General features: G+C 41.2%; 1 protein-coding gene across 1 annotated transcript in view; it reads left to right on the forward strand.

Annotated features, from left to right (window-relative positions):
• The first annotated feature begins 3,706 nt into the window (after positions 1-3,706).
• Positions 3,707-19,802, forward strand: part of LOC130360882 (calpain-13-like) — a 110,053-nt gene continuing 93,957 nt past the window's right edge. Inside the window, exons 1-5 of the mRNA XM_056563427.1 lie at positions 3,707-3,822; positions 10,756-10,993; positions 12,551-12,620; positions 15,487-15,605; positions 18,614-18,747. Of these exons, the coding sequence (XP_056419402.1) occupies positions 10,814-10,993; positions 12,551-12,620; positions 15,487-15,605; positions 18,614-18,747 (503 nt within the window). The 5' untranslated portion in view covers positions 3,707-3,822; positions 10,756-10,813. The remainder of the gene's footprint in view (positions 3,823-10,755; positions 10,994-12,550; positions 12,621-15,486; positions 15,606-18,613; positions 18,748-19,802) is intronic.

Below are 19,802 nucleotides of genomic sequence, written 5' to 3' on the forward strand. Positions count from 1 at the left end.
TGCAGGCATCCTCCATTGTATGCATTTTTATGCTGGGGATCGCCCCTAGCAACGGACTACAAGGGCAGGATCTGCTCCCCCAGTATATATGCACAACTGCATTTGGGGTTGAGCACCTCCAGCCATTTGAGACCACGTTTTTTGTTGTTGTTTATATATATATATATGTATATCAACTGGCTCCAGAAAGTTAAATAGATTTGTGAATTACTTCTATTAAAAAAAATCTTTATCCTTCCAATAATTATCAGCTGCTGAAGTTGAGTTGTTCTTTTCTGTCTGGCAACAGTGCTCTCTGCTGACATCTCTGCTTGTCTCGGGAACTGCACAGAGTAGAAGAGGTTTGCAATGGGGATTTGCTTCTACTCTGGACAGTTCCCGAGACACGTGTCATCAGAGAGCACTTAGACAGAAAAGAACAACTAAACTTCAGCAGCTCATAAGTACTGAAAGGATTAAGATTTTTTTTTATAGAAGTAATTTACAAATCAGTTTAACTTTCTGGAGCCAGTTGATATATAAAAAAAAGTTTTCTCCTGGATAAGCCCTTTAAAGGGGTACTCTGGTGGAAAACTATTTATTTTAAATCAACTGGTGCCAGAAAGGTAAAAAAAATGTGCAAATTACTTTTATTAAAAAATCTTAATCCTTAAAGTACTTACCAGCTGCTGTATACTACAGAGAAAGTGCTTTTCTTTTTGAATTTCCTTTCTGTCTGACCACAGTGCTCTCTGCTGACACCTCTGTCCATGTCAGGAACTGTCCAGAGCAGGATTGGTTTACTATGGGGATTTGCTCCTACTCTGGACAGTTCCTGACATGGACAGAGATGTCAGAAGAGAGCACTGTGGTCAGACTGAAAGGAAATTCAAAAAGAAAAGAGCTTCCTGTGTATTAAACAGCAGCTGATAAGTACTGGAAGGATTAAGATTTTTTTTTTTTTTTTTATGGAAGTAATTTACAAATATGTTTAACTTTCTGGCACCAGTTGATTTAAAGTAAATAGTTTTCCACCCGAGTACCCCTTTAAATAGTCGATGTGGAGACATAGGGGAAACCCTACCACTAGAGCTTAGCGACCACAATATACACATCCACAATGACTACCATTGGCAGTCACCAAGAGCCCATCTCTAATAAGTGTAAAAACCCACAAGATGTATTAGTAAGTATGAAGACTAAAGGAAATGCACAAAGGAAATCAAGTGTTTCCCGTCTGTCACTGAACAAATAAATTGCGCAACTGGCCGACAGGCTGGGATTTGACACTTAGTAAACTATACTGGGATTATCTGCAGACAAACCCCTGTACTAGGAGGGGAAAACATACTTTTAAAATTCATTCACAGCCCCCCTCAACATGTTTCACCGTGCACAGTGGCTTTGTCCAGAGGTAGCGGGCTAATGATTGTCAGACGCCATTTTGGAGGTTTTATAACCTCCCACAACAGTGTTTCCCAACCAGGATGCCTCCAGCTGTTGCAAAACTACAACTCCCAGCATGCCCGGACAGCCGATGGCTGTCCGGGCATGCTGGGAGTTGTAGTTTTGCAACAGCTGGAGGCACCCTGGTTGGGAAACACTGCGGTGAGCATTGCTGTTGGTCTCCCATCCACTGCTATGACCACGATACTTGTTGCTTAGCATGCTGGGAGTTGTAGTTTTGCAACAGCTGGAGGCACCCTAGTTGGGAAACACTGCTGTGAGCATTGCTGTTGGTCTCCCATCCACTGCTATGACCATGATACCTGCTGCTTAGGGTGCTGGGAGTTGTAGTTTTGCAACAGCTGGAGGCACCCTGGTTGGGAAACACTGCTGTGAGCATTGCTGTTGGTCTCCCATCCACTGCTATGACCATGATACCTGCTGCTTAGCATTCTGGGAGTTGTAGTTTTGCAACAGCTGAAGACACCCTGGTTGGGAAACACTTCTGTGAGCATTGCTGTTGGTCTCCCATCCACTGCTATGACCACGATACTTGTTGCTTAGCATGCTGGGAGTTGTAGTTTTGCAACAGCTGGAGGCACCCTGGTTGGGAAACACTGCTGTGAGCATTGCTGTTGGTCTCCCATCCCCTGCTATGACCATGATACCTGCTGCTTAGCATGCTGGGAGTTGTAGTTTTGCAACAGCTGGAGGCACCCTGGTTGGGAAACACTGCTGTGAGCATTGCTGTTGGTCTCCCATCCACTGCTATGACCATGATACATGTTGCTTAGCATGCTGGGAGTTGTAGTTTTGCAACAGCTGGAGGCACCCTGGTTGGGAAACACTGATGTTAGCATTGCTGTTGGTCTCCCATCCACTGCTATGACCATGATACATGTTGCTTAGCATGCTGGGAGTTGTAGTTTTGCAACAGCTGGAGGCACCCTGGTTGGGAAACACTGATGTGAGCATTGCTGTAGGTCTCCCATCCACTGCTATGACCATGATACCTGTTGTTTAGCATTCTGGGAGTTGTAGTTTTGCAACAGCTGGAGGCACTCTGGTTGGGAAACACTGTCCTATAATGACGTGGTGATGTAGATAAAATCAGATTCCACCAATCTGAAACTCCTTCTCAAGGGGCGGCTAATCGACTCCCAAGCTGTAGAAGGGCATCCACTATACCTAATGAGTATTTTCCCCTTGGCCAATGGCAGCTGGCCATCTCTGGCTGGTGTAAGCGGCTATGACGTACATGCGCACACCGAGCTGCGCCAATACTAAGATTCACCGGACTTGCTAAGGCTGCATTCACACCACGTTTTTGCAATACCGTTCCCGTATCAGGTTTTTGATGAAAAACGGATTCCTCAAAACTGGACTAAACTGTATCAAATTGTGTATACAAATTATAACCCGTATACAGTTTGAAAAATGATGTCCGGTTGCATTCTCCATTATGAATAAAGTTTCACAAGTTTAATTGAAATTCCAAGTAAAAAAAATTTTCTAAGTAAAAAACCTTATGGTGAAAACCGGATGGAACCATACGCACATACAGTTCTCTACGGTTCCCATTGACTTCCATGTAAAAAAAAAAAACATATACGGTTTCAATACCGTTTTTCACCTGGACCAAAAACTGCGGTTTTGGGTACGGGAAAAAAAACGGACAAAACCGTAAAAGACGCAAAACGGATGCAAATGGATGGATCGTTTGGCACACGGTTTTCAATGGAGAGTTAATGCATACGGTTTTCAATGCGGTTCCGTATGGTTTTCAAATTGAAAACGTATACGGGAACTGTACTGCAAAAACGTGGTGTGAATGCCGTCTTAGTCTAAGTGCGCATGTCGGCCATCTGATACAGAGCGCACAGCGATGGTTATTAGTGATGGTGTGGTAAAGTTTTCTCAGAGTCCATAGTAAAGCACGAGCGCATGCGCAGTTCACTACGGACTCCCCAGTTAGCTTAGGGTTAGTGTACGCAGCGTCATGAGCGTAGTTTGTTTGCCAAGTCAGCAGTAAATTGCGAGCGAGTGAGCAGTTTACTACGGACTTTGCTGGCATAATAGCGCATAACGCTCATAACGCTAGAAAAGTCTGTAGTAAACTGCGCATGCGCTCACAGTTTACTGCTGAATTGGCAAGCAAACTACGCTCATGACGCTGCGTACACTAGCCCTATGCTAATTGGGGAATGTCCGTAGTAAACCGCGCATGCGCTCATACTTTACAACAGACTCCCAGTTAACTTCACCACACCCGCGCAAGAGCAAGAACTTTGACTCAATCAGGTCTGAATGCCTAAAGGTTACCTGCGCTTGTATTCCGAACTGATGGCTCTTGTCACCTCTTTCTTTCATGACCTAAAAAACGCTGGATTGTGATGGGTGAGTATTAAAAATTGTGCGACATAGTTAGATTTTTTTAGTGAACATAAATGGTGAATAATGAGAGTTGTAGTTTTGCATCATCTGGAGGTCTGCAAGTTAAAGACCACTGGTTTACAGGATAATTTATATAGAACATAATAACCATTTTAGCAAAGAGATAAACACTTTTGTGTAACAGAATTATACCAAGGTTCATATAGAATAAGGTCTGGTACAAAGTTTATGGAAACTCCTAACAAAATCAAATGTCCTCTAAAATATACTCAAATTGGCCACCAGATTTGGTTATCATGGGGCATAAGAAATGTTCTGAGAGCAATGTGGTTGTCATGTGTGGATTATGGTTGTTCTCAGAGCATTGTGGTTGTCATGTGTGGATTATGGTTGTTCTCAGAGCATTGTGGTTGTCATGTGTGGATTATGGTTGTTCTCAGAGCATTGTGGTTGTCCTGTGGATTATGGTTATTCGTAGAGCATTGTGGCTGTCATGTGGGATTATGGTTGTTCTCAGAGTATTGTGGTTGTCATGTGGGATTATGATTGTTCTCAGAGTATTGTGGTTGTCATGTGGGATTATGGTTGTTCTGAGAAAATTGTGGTTGTCATGTAGGATTATGGTTGTTCTGAGAGCATTGTGGTTGTCATGTGGGATTATGGTTGTTCCAAGACAATTGTGGTTGTCGTGTGGGCATTATGGTGGTTCTCAGAGCATTGTGGTTTTCATGTGTGGATTAAGGTTGTTCTCAGAGCATTGTGGATGTCATGTGGGCATTATGGTTGTTCTGAGAGCATTGTGGTTGTCATGTGTGGATTAAGGTTGTTCTCAAAGCATTGTGGTTGTCATGTGGGATTATGGTTGTTCTCAGAGTATTGTGGTTGTCATGTGGGATTATGGTTGTTCTCAGAGCATTGTGATTGTCATGTGGGATTATGGTTGTTCTCAGAGTATTGTGGTTGTCATGTGGGATTATGGTTGTTCTCAGAGTATTGTGGTTGTCATGTGGGATTATAGTTGTTATCAGAGCATTGTGGTTGTCATGTGGGATTATGGTTGTTCCGAGACAATTGTGGTTGTCATGTAGGATTATGGTTGTTCTGAGAGCATTGTGGTTGTCATATGGGATTATGGTAGTTCCGAGACAATTGTGGATGTCATGTGGGCATTATGGTGGTTCTCAGAGCATTGTGGTTGTCATGTGTGGATTAAGGTTATTCTCAGAGCATTGTGGATGTCATGTGGGCATTATGGTTGTTCTGAGAGCATTGTGGTTGTCATGTGGGATTATGGTTGTTCTCAGAGTATTGTGGTTGTCATGTGGGATTATGGTTGTTCTCAGAGCATTGTGGTAGTCATGTGGGATTATGGTTGTTCTGAGACAATTGTGGTGGTTGTCATGTAGGATTATGGTTGTTCTGAGAGCATTGTGGTTGTCATGTTGGATTATGGTTGTTCCGAGACAATTGTGGTTGTCATGTGGGATTATGGTTGTTCTCAGAGCATTGTGGTTGTCATGTGGGATTATGGTTGTTCCGAGACAATTGTGGTTGTCATGTGGGCATTATGGTGGTTCTCAGAGCATTGTGGTTGTCATGTGTGGATTAAGGTTGTTCTCAGAGCATTGTGGTTGTCATATGGGGATTATGGTTGTTCTCAGAACATTGTTGTTGTCATGTGGACATTATGGTTGTTCTGAGAGCATTGTGGTTGTCATGTGGGGATTATGGCTGCTCTCAGAGCATTGTGTTTGTCATGTGGGATTATGGTTGTTCTCAGAACATTGTGGTTGTCATGTGGGCATTATGGTTGTTCTCATAGCATTGTGGTTGTCATATGGAGATTATGGTTGTTCTCAGAACATTGTTGTTGTCATGTCGACATTATGGTGATTCTGAGAGCATTGTGGTTGCCATATGGGGATTATGGTTGTTCTCAGAACATTGTCGTTGTCATGTAGACATTATGGCTGTTCTCAGAGCATTGTGGTTGTCATGTGGGATTTTGGTTGTTCTCAGAACATTGTTGTTGTCATGTGGGCATTATGGTTGTTCCGAGAGCATTGTGGTTGTCACGTGGACATTGTGGCTGTTCTGAGAGCATTGTGGTTGTCATGTGTGGATTAAGGTTGTTCTCAGAGCATTGTTGTTGTCATGTGAGGTATGTTATATTAAAGCAAGGATATCAGGTCTCGTACTTACCTGTCTGGCATTAATAAATGGTCATGTAATGGCAATATTATTTACATGTATGCTATATGTCCCTATCCCTAGAGGGTGGGGGACAACAAGGGGCACATTTATGGGATAAACACATTGCAAGGCACCCCCCATCTCATCACCAGGTGCTCCGAGTGTCTTCTGGTTTCTGGTCACAAGCATTCATTTGTATTTATAAACGTCAATGTTACCGGATACCAGGCCCTCCGGGGCATCCGTGAGGTGTTCTAGCTTGTTTTTGTCGGCTTTGTAAGCAAATTTTGGACCTTCCCACCTCCTATATATAGCTGCCGGCATCTTACAGAGAATTATCAGACAGACCTTTCTTTGAAGAGCAGGTCGTAGAAGAAGAGACGATAAACAGTAAGTTGTCTACAGCGACTTATACAATGCTCTGTGTGTTTGTTATTTTTGGGTGTTTTTTATTTTATTTTATACTTACTATACTATTTTTGCATTTCTTATTGGAATAAGGCTGCATATATTTTGTGTTTTGCTGTATGGTACCTCTATAGGACACCCAAATGAACTTTACTGAGCTATTCGGGGCTCAAGTCCTGCAGGAACATGTGGGAACTGAGTTCCCACACTTTTTTTCCCCCAGGACTTGTGGAAGATTTATTGGGGAAGATTTATCAAAACCTGCGCAGAGGAAGAGTGGTGCAGTTGCCCATAGCAACCAATCAGATTGCTTCTTTCATTTTTTAATAAAAGGCCTCTGGAAAATGCGATCTGGTTGCTATGGGCAACGGCACTACGATCCCTCTACACAGGTTTTGATAAATCTCCCCAATTGTCTCAAAGTTCTATGACAGAGAGTTTTATGGGTGCAGTAATATTGCGAACGTGAGGCTTAAGAGCAGTGTTTCGCAACCAGGGTGCCTCCAGCTGTTGGAAAACTACAACTCCCAGAATGCTCGGAGTTGTAGTTTTAAAGCAGCTGGAGGCACCCTGGTTGAGAACCACTGCTTTAGAGAGAACTCTGTTCTTTTGCTGGTCAATTTTTTTTATTTTATAATAATTTTATTATCTTGATTTTTCTATTAGTATAGCTATTATGATGTTATCTTTTACGTAAAAAGAAAGTAAACAGTTTACAGATGTTTATTGTTATTTGTTGTTGTTATTATATAATATTCATATTTATTATTATATGTATTATTATATGTATTATCATTGTATTTATTATTACTATCATCATTATATTTATTATTATTAATATCATTATTATTTATATTATCATGATTATTATTATTATCATCATCATTATATTTATTATTATTAATATCATTATTATTTATATTATCATGATTATTATTATCATCATTATATTTATTATTATTAATATCATTATTATTTATATTATCATGATTATTATTATCATCATTATATTTATTATTATTAATATCATTATTATTTATATTATCATGATTATTATTATCATCATTATATTTATTATTATTAATATCATTATTACTTATATTCTCATTATTATTATTATCATCATTATATTTATTATTATTAATATCATTATTATTTATATTATCATGATTATTATTATTATCATCATTATATTTATTATTATTAATATCATTATTATTTATATTATCATGATTATTATTATTGTCATTATATTTATTATTAATAGCATTATTATTTATATTCTCATTATTATTATTATCATCATTATATTTATTATTATTAATAGCATTATTATTTATATTCTCATTATTATTATTATCATCATTATATTTATTATTATTAATATCATTATTATTTATATTATCATGATTATTATTATTATCATCATTATATTTATTATTATTAATATCATTATTATTTATATTATCATGATTATTATTATTATCATCATTATATTTATTATTATTAATATCATTATTATTTATATTATCATGATTATTATTATTAATATTATCATCATCATTATATTTATTATTAGATTATTTTTATTATGTTATTATTATTATTGTATTATTATCTCTATTTATTTAACCCCTTCTTACCGAAAATAACTACTAGTTGCTTAGATGGTGCTGAAATTGTGCCTGTGACATCCTCCTTCTTAGAGATGGGTAGGCCTGAAGAACTGGGGGGGGGGGGGATTTGTTTTTGTTTTTTCCATTTTTTTTCCCAAATAGAAATAGCAATATAATATAACGTATATACTCGTGTATAAGACGAGTTTTTCAGCATGATTTTTCGTTCTGAAAACGCACCCCTCGGCTAATACTCGAGTGAACAAAAAAAGACTTCTGGCTTAGCTGTGAGGGGATGGGCCAGGCCCTCCATCTTCGGCCATCTATGCTGCAGAGACCGTCCGGTGGGGAGGGTTAGTCGTTCTGGGCTGTCCATCTTCACCGGGAGGCCCTCTTCTCTGCTCCGGGCCGGCCCCGAACTAGTGACGCAGCATTGATGCCACCATGCAGGGACGTTCATGCGCAGGGACGACACAGACGTCTCTGTGCGTCATCGTCAACGCAACGTCACTAGTCCATGGTCAGCCCGGAGCGGAGAAGAGGGCCTCCCAGTGAAGATGGACAGCCCGGAACGACTAACCCTCCCCACCGGACAGTCCCTGCAGCATAGATGGCCGAAGATGGACGGCCTGGACCAGCTCACCCTTCCACAACTGGGGAGGTGAGTAGAAAACAAAAGGGGGGTCTGGATGATGACCAAGGGATTGACAAGCGGTGATGATGACGAGGAGGATGATGACGAGGGGAATGATGACGAGGGTGATGGTGAGGATGACGGGGTCATAATGACAGGGTGATAATGACGGGGGTGATGATGACGGGGGTTTTAATGACGGGGGTCTGGATGATGACAGGGGTGTTAATGACGGGGGTCTGGATGATGACGGGGAGGGTTGATGTATTTCTCACCCTAGGCTTATAGTCGAGTCAAAAACTTTTCCTGGGTTTTTGGGGTGAAATTAGGGGCCTCGGCTTATATTCGGAATGGCTAATACTCGAGTATATACGGTAATAAAAAATAACTAAATAATAATAATAAAAAATAATATTATTTTTCTGTAATGTTATAGATTTTTAAATGGACCATTTATAACAATAAAGAATATGTTCATAACATGATAATCAAACTATGTAACTACTAAACTTTAATGAAATACATATGAAAATCTTGTAAGTTCTCTAATATATTTAGTTTTTTTTTTCTTTTTTCAGTTTCCTTACATTTTTGTCTAAAAATGCTCAAAGCTAAGCCTCGCTATGAAGCTTGTTCCATTTGTAGCAAAAAATTTCGTTTTAAAAGGCAAATTTAGTTTATTATTCACTGATTAAGCTGAACATTTGTTTCAAAGCATAATACTATTATATACACTGTATTTTTTGTTTCCAGCATAAAAAAAACAATTTTTAATTTGTAAAACTACTCCACACTGTGACAACAAAGCCAGAATTGATACTAATGTTTATTCAGCTTCCCAGAAAAAAATTGATTTTAAATGGACCAAAAATTCCCAGGAACCCTAATATCATACAAATGAAGAGTACAGTTTGTCCGGCAAAACACGAGTCCTCTAACAGCCTTGTCGACAGAAAATTAAAAATTCTTGCTTGTAGAATCTGGTTACATAAGAATAATTTTTTTTTAATTTGTTTTAAAAATAATTAAAACATAAGTTTGGTATTGCTGTACCTGGGGTACTGACATTTTAATTTTGGGACTGGGGAGGGGAGCAGGTTGCATTCCCTCTAGAAAGAGTATAAGGGGTAGTCTGGCCTTAGACGTCTTATCCAAAGGAGGGGATAAGATGTCCGATTGCAGGGATCCTGCCGCTGGAACCCCCTGTGATCTCCATGCAGCACTCGGCATTCTGTGCTGGGTGCTGCTCCAGTCTCGGCAATGCTGTTTTTCAGAGAAGGAGACATGGCGTCATGTCCCCTCGTGACGTAACGCCATGCCCCCTTCATTTACGTCTATGGGAGGGGGCGTGATGGCTGCCATGCCCCCTCCCATAGATATGAACGGAGGGGTCATGGCATGATATCACGAGGAGGCATGGCGTGACCCCTGCGATCAGACATCTTATCCTCTATCCTGTGTATAGGGGATAAGATGTCTAAGGCCGGAATACCCCTTTAAAGGGTACCTTTCATCAAAAAAACTTTTGACATGGAGGAGAGCCAGAGAGCAGTGCTGAGCTTGTCTGTGTCCTGGCTGCAGTCTGAGATTTAGGACTCCAGCATGAGTCTGAAGTCTGTAAAAAAGGGCTTGCGGCCAGGACTGGTAGGGAGACCCCTAGTGGTCATTTTTTCAAAGTGGAAAATTAAAAAGAAAGAAGCATATTTTTTTTTATAAAATACAATTTGAAAGTTATTCTGCAAAAATTAATCTATAATATATCAAAAGTTTTTTTGATGAAAGGTACCCTTTAATAGGTTCCATAAAATGGCGCAATTAAAAACACAACTTATCCAATGAAAACAATCCCTCAGTTGACTGTATCACCAGAAAAAAATAAAAGTTACAGCTCTCAAAAGATGAGGATTTCTGCTCTGCTCCCTCAGGCGCTGTACAAGACATAACATAGAGTATCAGGTTTGTTCACTGTATTCCTAGAAATGTGACATATCAGAGAGTAGCAGCACAGGTCACAAAAAGAACCCCAAAACATTACATTGTTAGAAATTGTTGAAAATATATCCATGTATTTACCTTTAATTTCAGAGCAAGAATAAGTCTCATAAGAACCGACACCTGTCCAGGTTCATACGTTTTTTTGAAGATGGGAACGATAGAGAATCCGCGGAAGTTTTACAGTCAGGATTTTAAAAGTTTACGAGAACACTACCTGAAGAATGGCACCTTGTTTACTGACGAATCCTTCCCAGCAAACATGAACAGCATTGGCCTGGGCCTGAAGAAAGAGTTTAATACCCAAAAAATTGTATGGAGGAGACCATCGGTTAGTATTATGATTGTATTATGTAGTTACTATATCCTGTATTATACTCCAGAGCTGTACTCACTATTCTGCTGGTGAGGTCACTGTGTATATACATTATATTACTTATCCTGTACTGATCCTGAGTTATATCCTGTATTATACTCCAGAGCTGTACTCACTATTCTGCTGGTGAGGTCACTGTGTATATACATTATATTACTTATCCTGTACTGATCCTGAGTTATATCCTGTATTATACTCCAGAGCTGTACTCACTATTCTGCTGGTGAGGTCACTGTGTACATACATTACATTACTTATCCTGTACTGATCCTGAGTTATATCCTGTATTATACTTCAGAGCTGTACTCACTATTCTGCTGGTGAGGTCACTGTGTACATACATTACATTACTTATCCTGTACTGATCCTGAGTTATATCCTGTATTATACTCCAGAGCTGCACTCACTATTCTGCTGGTGGGGTCACTGTGTATATACATTACATTATTTATCCTGTACTGATCCTGAGTTATATCTTGTATTACCTCACCTAATCGGAGATCCTGGAATGTGTTTATTTGAAATGAATTCTGGGAGATGGAATGCTTTTCACTGGATTACTTTTGGTAGTGCTTTATATAAGGAATTTGTATCTCAGACCCTGAACCAGCAGGAAATACTATGAGATATAAACATAGAACTCTGAATGCAGCTCTGGATGTATAAATCACAGTGTAATTCAAGATCCTTACAGGGAAAGAAATGTATTTGTAAAAAAAAGTTTAAAAAATTCCTAAAAGTTCCAAGCATTACAAATATTTTTTATGTAAGTAGCAACAGGTTTTGCACCTGAAAAGTGAATAAACAATCACTTTTTACTTGCCATTTTCGAAATTTTTTTGCAGCATTGGCACCCAAGAACTATTCTCACTATTCTCTATGCACGGATTTTTCCCAACAATTGGTGTAGATCAAATAAAAACTACCATGCTTGAATTTGCAATTTAACAGACTGTGTGCAAAAAAAGTGATACAAAACTTCTCTATGCTTCTTTTTCACAACAATTGCTGTACCACAAAACAAAACAACATTCACACTTGCAATGAAACTGATTTTGCACTGACAGAACAGATGCAGGTGCTATGCTGCTTTACTCCAGTTACTGTGTTTGTGTGGTCCTAATTCTATCTGTGTTGTTTACTACTCAGTGTCCCTCACAGAGATCTTCATCTCACACCTGCTATCTTCAAAATGGCTGCTGAAGCTATGTACATAGGCTTTTATAGTGGCTTTGACATCAACATTATAAGGCCTCCTGATTGGCTATGATAGGTGTTTGCAAGGCATTATGGGCTTCTCAGAGGTCATGTGATCCGTCCTTCTCATTCTTCCATGGGGCCAATGCTTCCTATTCTCTTGGTTTCCTTGTCTCTAGTGCAGGCTGAAACAAACAGAATTATATTATTTATCTCTTTGTACAGGGAATTTAGAATTCTATAAAAATGGTGCTCATAAATGTTTAAACTTTTGTTAGGTCTGGATTTAGTTATGATAACTTTTCTTTTATGCAGGAAATATGTAAGGAGCCGCACCTCATTGTAAAAGGGGCCACCTTATTCGACATTCTACAAAGTCAACTCGGTAAGAATTGTTTATTAGTACAGCCAATATGGGGCAATTGTTTAGTTTGATTATCTAGGACTTTATGTAAATACCCTGGCAGGGGCAGAGGGGCTTTTTGGCACTGTATAACTCAGAAACTGGCACACATGCTCCAGCAGCTGCCCCCTAAGTGATGCCTTTGGTACAGCAGGGAATTTAACCTGTTTGTGACATCTTCTGTAACTTCACATGGGAGATAAGTTGTGGGCTTAGGGGCTGTGTATTACAGTTGACACCTGCAGGCATCTAGGAGGCTAGATAGGAAATTTTGGAAAACTTCTATTTAGTGGCAGCAGCCCCTTATATATTAAGGGGGTGGGACAAAGCTCATTGGATAGCCAAACCTGTCAGTCCTGACCTCTGAAACTCTGGGTATATCACATGACCCAAAGGTCCTTAAACCATAGCATAACATAAATTAAAGGCACGTGACCTCTAAGGTCCTATACAGAGGTATTCTAGATTAATTAGATATATAAATATATACATTAAATATTAACACATTGAGAGGAGGGACTCTGGCTGCGGGGACTCCAGACAAAAGGGACAGGACATGTCTTGTACCGGGACACCACACCATAAAAAGTCATATATACCTCAAAATTATAAAAATATTTCATCCCGCCAACAATTTGTGCTGACACAGTTGGATGAAAAAATAGAGTTGAGATGAGCAAACAAGTTTGGCACAAAACAATTTTATTGTGAATTTCTTGAGACTAATTTTGGATTAATCATGTACAGGAGCGGGCACTTCTATCTTTTGACAGAAAATCCCTGATCATGTACACTGAGCAACATATTGTTACAAATCTGACTTTTATAAGATAATTTTGAAGGGGGTTTCTGCTCCTGTACTCTGAGGAGCATATTCTTCCAAATCTGAATTTATTGGGATTATTTAGGGTGAACTGTGTAGAGGAGCCGGGACTCCTATATTTTGACAGGAGTCCCTGCTTCTGTACACTGAGCAGCATGACATACACTGTATACCTCGCTGCTCAACTAACATTTTCTTGGACAGCTGCTCTTCATCTGGCCTAGCAAATGTTCACTGAGCTTGATGCATACAATGTATACCATGCTGTTTAGTGTGCAGGAATAGGGACATCTGTCAAAAGACAGGAGTCCCTGCTCCTGTACAAATCTGAAATGGCTGTCAAACACAAATCGATTTTGACTGATTATCTGGAAAATTGCCCTGAAATGAATTTAGAGATTACCCTAATAGTTTCAAGGGTTCGGATTATGACAATACATATTATGTTTCCCCGAAAATAGTACCTACCCCGAAAATAGGCCCTAGCCGGATTATCGGGGTGGGCTGCAATATTGGCCCTACCCCGATAATAAGACCTAGACCAGTGGTCTCCAACCTGCGGACCTCCACATGTTGCAAATGTTTGCAACATCTGGAGGTCCGCAGGTTGAAGACCACTGACCTAGACAATGCCCGGGCTGCAAATATTAAAAAGCAATCTTTAACTTACCTTCGTCCTCCGTTCCCCCGTTGCTAAGGAACCGGCCTCGCTGTCCTCCGCTGTTCTCGCTCGCCGGCCGGCTTCTTACATGACAGTCGGCTCAGCCTATCATCGGCATAGGCGGGACATCGCTGCGGCCGGTGATAGGCTGAAGGCTCTGAGACGTCACAACACCAGGAAGCAGCAAGAACAGCGGAGGGAACATGAGGCCGGTGCCTTAGCAACGGGGGAACGGAGGACGAAGGTAAGTTAAAGATTGCTTTTTAATATTTGCAGCCCGGGCACAGGAATAGATGCAGCGCAGCGGCTGATAATTATTTGGCAGGGGGAGAAAAGCTGCGCTCGCGGGTGACTAATGATCAGTACCCCGATGTGGGGATTGTGGGGTGCAGCTCTGGGCTGATAAACCAGCAGGGGTGGGGGGGTTAGGGACGTTGGGGGGCATTTACACCCCCCCCCCCCATTATCATCCTGTGATATGCGCAGCTCGCGCATATCACATGATGATAATGGGGGGGAAATACTGTGGAACCGCCATGTTGTTCAATGTGCATACATTACCATAAATAAATAAGCCCTACCCTGAAAATTAGCCCTAGTGTGTTTTTTGGGGCTAAAATTTATATAAGACCCGGTCCTGTTTTCGAAGAAACACGGTAGCTATTTTTATTTTAAAGTTTGTTTTATAAAAGTATTAAAACAAAACATTGAAAACTATTTAACCTGGGTATAACTGTAATCATACTGACTTGTAGGATGTTTTCATATAATTTATACTGAAGAGTAACCATAGCAAAACCATATCCACCCTCCCCTCTAAAAAAAAAAAATATATAAAACTTCAAAAAGACCCAATGCAAGTGTTTCGGGGGATGATGGGGTGTTCCTACTATTTCTATGCATCCACATGGTCAAATCTTTAGTGGAATCTAGTGTTACGTTTAGTGTCTCAGGGCAGAGATCTTTAAACTGTTCCTTCTGATAACAAACTCTGTTCACACCTTAATTATGGCTTCTGTTCATAATGGAATCGACAATTCTGTGCTAAATCCATCATAGGATGAGGCCCAACTATTGAAGTAAAGATAAAGACAATGCTACATGCTCCACTAATTCAGTAGTGATGTTGTTGTCAAATGATTGTGTAAATCAGACAACATTTTTGTAGACGTATTGGAAAACCAAAAACTTGGGATAAAGCCGATAAGTAAATACAAGTGATTGGTTTCAAATAGAACTGTCTTCTGCTGGGCATTTGGGGCCCATTATTGTGCCCATCTGGGTCCCCCATGCATCCAGTTGCCTTTTGTTGATCTTAGTCTGGTCCGGAGGGATAACCCAATCATTGATGATGTATTTCACAGGGGATTGCTGGGTCTTATCCGCTATTGGAGCCATTACCTTTAAACCCAGGCTACTGGACAACATCATGCCACAAGGTCAAGGCTACTCCAGAAGCTATGCTGGAATCTTCCATTTCAGAGTAAGATCTAAATGATTATATATTTTATTTTGGTGTATTTATTAGGAATGGGAAATCTTAATATGTAAGATGAGACAAAAGTCAGAAACCACAAAAAGGCCTGTAGGTCACTTACATGGGTTTACTGTGGAAAGTTGGTACCCCACAGCTTGGTTATCTAGATACAATTTTTGTAAACATTTTTTTTTATTATTTTTTTTTAGATTTTTCAAATTAACTGGTTCCAGAAAGTAACACAGATTTGTAATTACTTCTATTGAAAAATCTTAATCCTTCCAGTACTTAGTTGCTGTATGCCCCAGAGGAAGTTGTGTAGTTCTTTCCAGTCTGACCACACTACTCTCTGCTGCCACCTCTGTCCATGTCAGGAACTGTCCAGAGCAGGATAGGTTTGCTATGGGGATTTTCTCCTGCTCTGGACAGTTCCTAACACAGACAGAGGTGTCAGCAGAGAGCACTGTGGTCAGATTGGAAAGAACTACACAACTTCCTCTGGGGCATACAGCAGCTACTGGAAGGATTAAGATTTTTTAATAGAAGTAATTACAAATCTGTTAAAAAAATTACTTTCTGGAACCAGTTGATTTTGGGAAAAAAAAAGTTTTCCAGTGGTGTACCCCTTTAAGAAGGATCCATGCTTTTTTTAGGGCTAAATGGCTGTGTTTTGAGTCCACCATATTGCTGTATAGATAATAAGTAGAAAAGCAACTCAGCTCACTCACCAAAAGGACCAGATGTAGAACGACTTGCTCTGGGTAAGAAGCGCTGGAGCTCGGAAGAAGCTGCCACCTGCCCATATAAGCATGGATACAATGGAGGATGGATCCAGCTTCACAGCAAAACACTGTTAAAATCCAAACTTTATTCCTTCATTAAAACATGGAAAAATTCAGGGGAGATAAAAGGCACGCCGACACGTTTCGAGCTGAATAACAACCCTTAGTCATGGCAAAGAATAATGGGAAATGACTTGATTTAATATCTGTAATATGTGACGCACATACCTGAATAAATGTGAGTTCACCTGGACTTGGCGTGTGACATCATTTCCGGTTGTGCGGGTAGGTAAATGATCCAAAAAAACCTGGGTTGGACGATAAGGTCACCATATTGCTGTTGCTTTATTTTTATGAAATGCCTATTTCCTGTTGGAGTTCCCTCCCTCCAATTACAAGTCCCATGATTCCTCGTTTGTAAGTTTGAGGTCCCTTTTCTCCCTCCCACACATCAGTCACCCCACCCATTGCAGTACAGAATGATTCCACCCCCCTCCCCCACCACCCAGCTGTCGCTCCACCCATTGAAGCACAGACAGGCTTCCTTTCAACACCTGACTAGTGATGTAATGTCTCGGGCTTCACTGAAATCTGGGAAAAGTTGAGACACCACTCATTTTGTATGCTGCTAAAATGAATATCACAGCAAAGATTTAATAAGAATAGCAAGACCGGCCATCAACACGGGTACAGATACTATATTATGAACTACACTAACTTTACATCCCCCTATAGCACAGTCAAATAGGAAAATAATCCCGGAATGGCCCTTTAAATGAATTCTAGCAACTACTAATTCCTGTAGTGCCCCTTTAACCTTCCTGCAGTTCCTACATCTAAAATAACTGAATTCTGTGAGGAGAAGAGATGGAGGGGTGAAGAGGGGGATGAAGCTGCATTTTTTCAGTCTTTTCGTGCTGTGAGAGGGGAGAGGGAGCATATAATGGTGAGAGTGTTCTCCTCTAGCTCCACACCATGATCATTCTATTTTATCAGCAAACATGGAAAGAAAACGTAGGCAAAGACTTAAAGGAGTACTCCGGTATATGAAAACGTATCCCCTATCCTAAGGATAAGTTTCACATCTCCTGTACGGGGCCCCGGCTCTCATGCCAAACAGCGAGTGTCAATCACCGCACAAAGAGGGGCACAATAATCCCCCTAAATTCAGCTCTATGGCAGATTGCCGAATGCAGCACTCCGCCCCCCCCCCCCTGGAGTTGTATTGAGGGGGCGTGTCATCCACCGCTTTGTGTGGTAGTCAAATATGCCCCCTTCCGGGGCCACATACAGGAGATCATGGAGGGTCCCAGTGGTCAGACCCCCACGATCTGAAACTTATCCCCTGTCCTTAGGATAGGGGATACGTTTTCCTATACCAGAGTACTCCTTTAAAATAACTGGGTGACAACTAACATAGTCCCTTTGCCGCTGCCAAGTGTGATGCCGACCACGCCTAGTATGGGATTGATAGATGGAGGTGATGTCTGACTGTATGGAGAGGCACATTGGCCGCCATGTTCCCCCTTTGGGGTAAATGAAGGTTGTCACTTGATGTTCCTATAAACCAGTGGTCCCCAAACTGTGGCCCTCCAGATGTTGCAAAACTACAATTCCCAGCATGCCTGGACAGCCGTTGGCTGTCCAGGCATGCTGGGAGTTGTAGTTTTGCAACATCTGGAGGGCCACAGTTTGGGGACCACTGCTATAAACAATAGTAACAGACATAGGATGGTACAAAAGAGGACAAAAGCTATGTTAAAGGGGTATTCCAGTGAAACATTTTTGGTCATATCAACTGGCTCCAGAAAGTTAAACAGATTTGTAAATGACTTCTATTAAAAAAATCTTAATCCTTCCAGTACTTATCAGCTGCTGAAGTTGAGTTGTTCTTTTCTGTTTGACCACAGGGCTCTCTGCTGACACCTCTGTCTGTCTCAGGAACTTTCCAGAGCAGGAGAGGTTTGCTATGGTGATTTGCTCCTACTCTGGACAGTTCCTGAGACAGACAGAGGTGTCAGCAGAGAGCACTGTGGTCTAACTGAAAAGAACAACTCAACTTCAGCAGCTGGTAAGTACTAGAAGGTGTAAGATTTTTTTTAATAGAAGTAATTTACAAATCTATCTTTCTGGAGCCAGTTGATTTAAAAATGTTAATTTTTTTACTGGAATACCCCTTAAGACATTCAGAAGATTCTTACGATAATATTTGCTGTGTTTTTGTTTTTCCAGTTGTGGCACCTTGGAGAGTGGGTGGATATTGTGATAGATGACTTGCTGCCGTTCCTTGACGGAAAATATCTGTCCGTGCAGCCATCCTGCGAAAATGAATTTTGGCCTTGTCTTCTGGAGAAAGCCTACGCAAAGTAAGGTGTAGTAATCTGATGATTGAAGGTTCTCCTGAATGAGAGGAATGTATCACTACCTTAAAGGGGTACTCCGCCCCTAGATATCTTATTCCCTGTCCAAAGGATAGGGGATAAAATGTCTGATCCCGGGGGTCCTGCCACTGGGGACCCCCACGATCTTGGCTGCGGCACACCCAGACATCCGGTGCACGAGCGAACTTCCCTCTGTGCAGGATGACTGGCGATGCAGGGTAGAGGCTCGTGACGTCACGCCCATGCCCTCTCATTGCAAGTCTATGGGCCCCCTCACATTGACTTGCATTGAGGGGGCGTGGCCGTGACTTCACGAGCAGGGCATGACCATGACATCACGAGCCTCTGGCGCTGCACCCGACACGCCAAAGGAACACCGGGTGCAGCAAGAAGATCACGAGGGTCCCCAGAGGTGGGACCCCTGTGATCAGACATCTTTTTCTCTATGCTTTGGATAGGGGATAAGATGTCTAGGAGCAGAGTACCCCTTTAAAGGGTCCATTTTATCCCCTATCCAAAGCATAGGGAAAAAGATGCCTGATCACAGGGGTCCCACCTCTGGGGACCCTCGTGATCTTCCTGCTGCACCCGGCGTTCCTTTGGAGTGTCACCCCCTCCCATAGACATGAATGGAGGGGATGTGGCGTGATGTCATGTCCCCAGTCCCGGAAACCCGGAGGTTTCCAAAACTGGAGATTCAGCACCCACATAGAATGCGGGTGCTGCAGGGAGATCGCGGGGAATCTCAGCAGTGCCCCCCCCCCCCGATCAGACATTTTATCCCCTATCCCTTGAATAGGGGTTAAAAAATGTTTGCCCGGAATACCCCATAATGCAAGACACATGGGGTATCATGGGCCATCTGGGGTTTTCAAAATCAACTTAATATCTGAGGAGGCTTATGAAGACTTGAGTTTCTGCACGTCCATGAGGAACTGTATTCTTTAGGTTACACAGGGATTACTGGAGATGATGTGGACCATTTGAATTCCCAGAGTATTGCTTGGGTCTAAGGGATTATAGGTTCATCAACCTTAAAG

Source organism: Hyla sarda, chromosome 3, assembly GCF_029499605.1.
Source record: "Hyla sarda isolate aHylSar1 chromosome 3, aHylSar1.hap1, whole genome shotgun sequence".
Classification (NCBI taxonomy): domain Eukaryota; kingdom Metazoa; phylum Chordata; class Amphibia; order Anura; family Hylidae; genus Hyla; species Hyla sarda.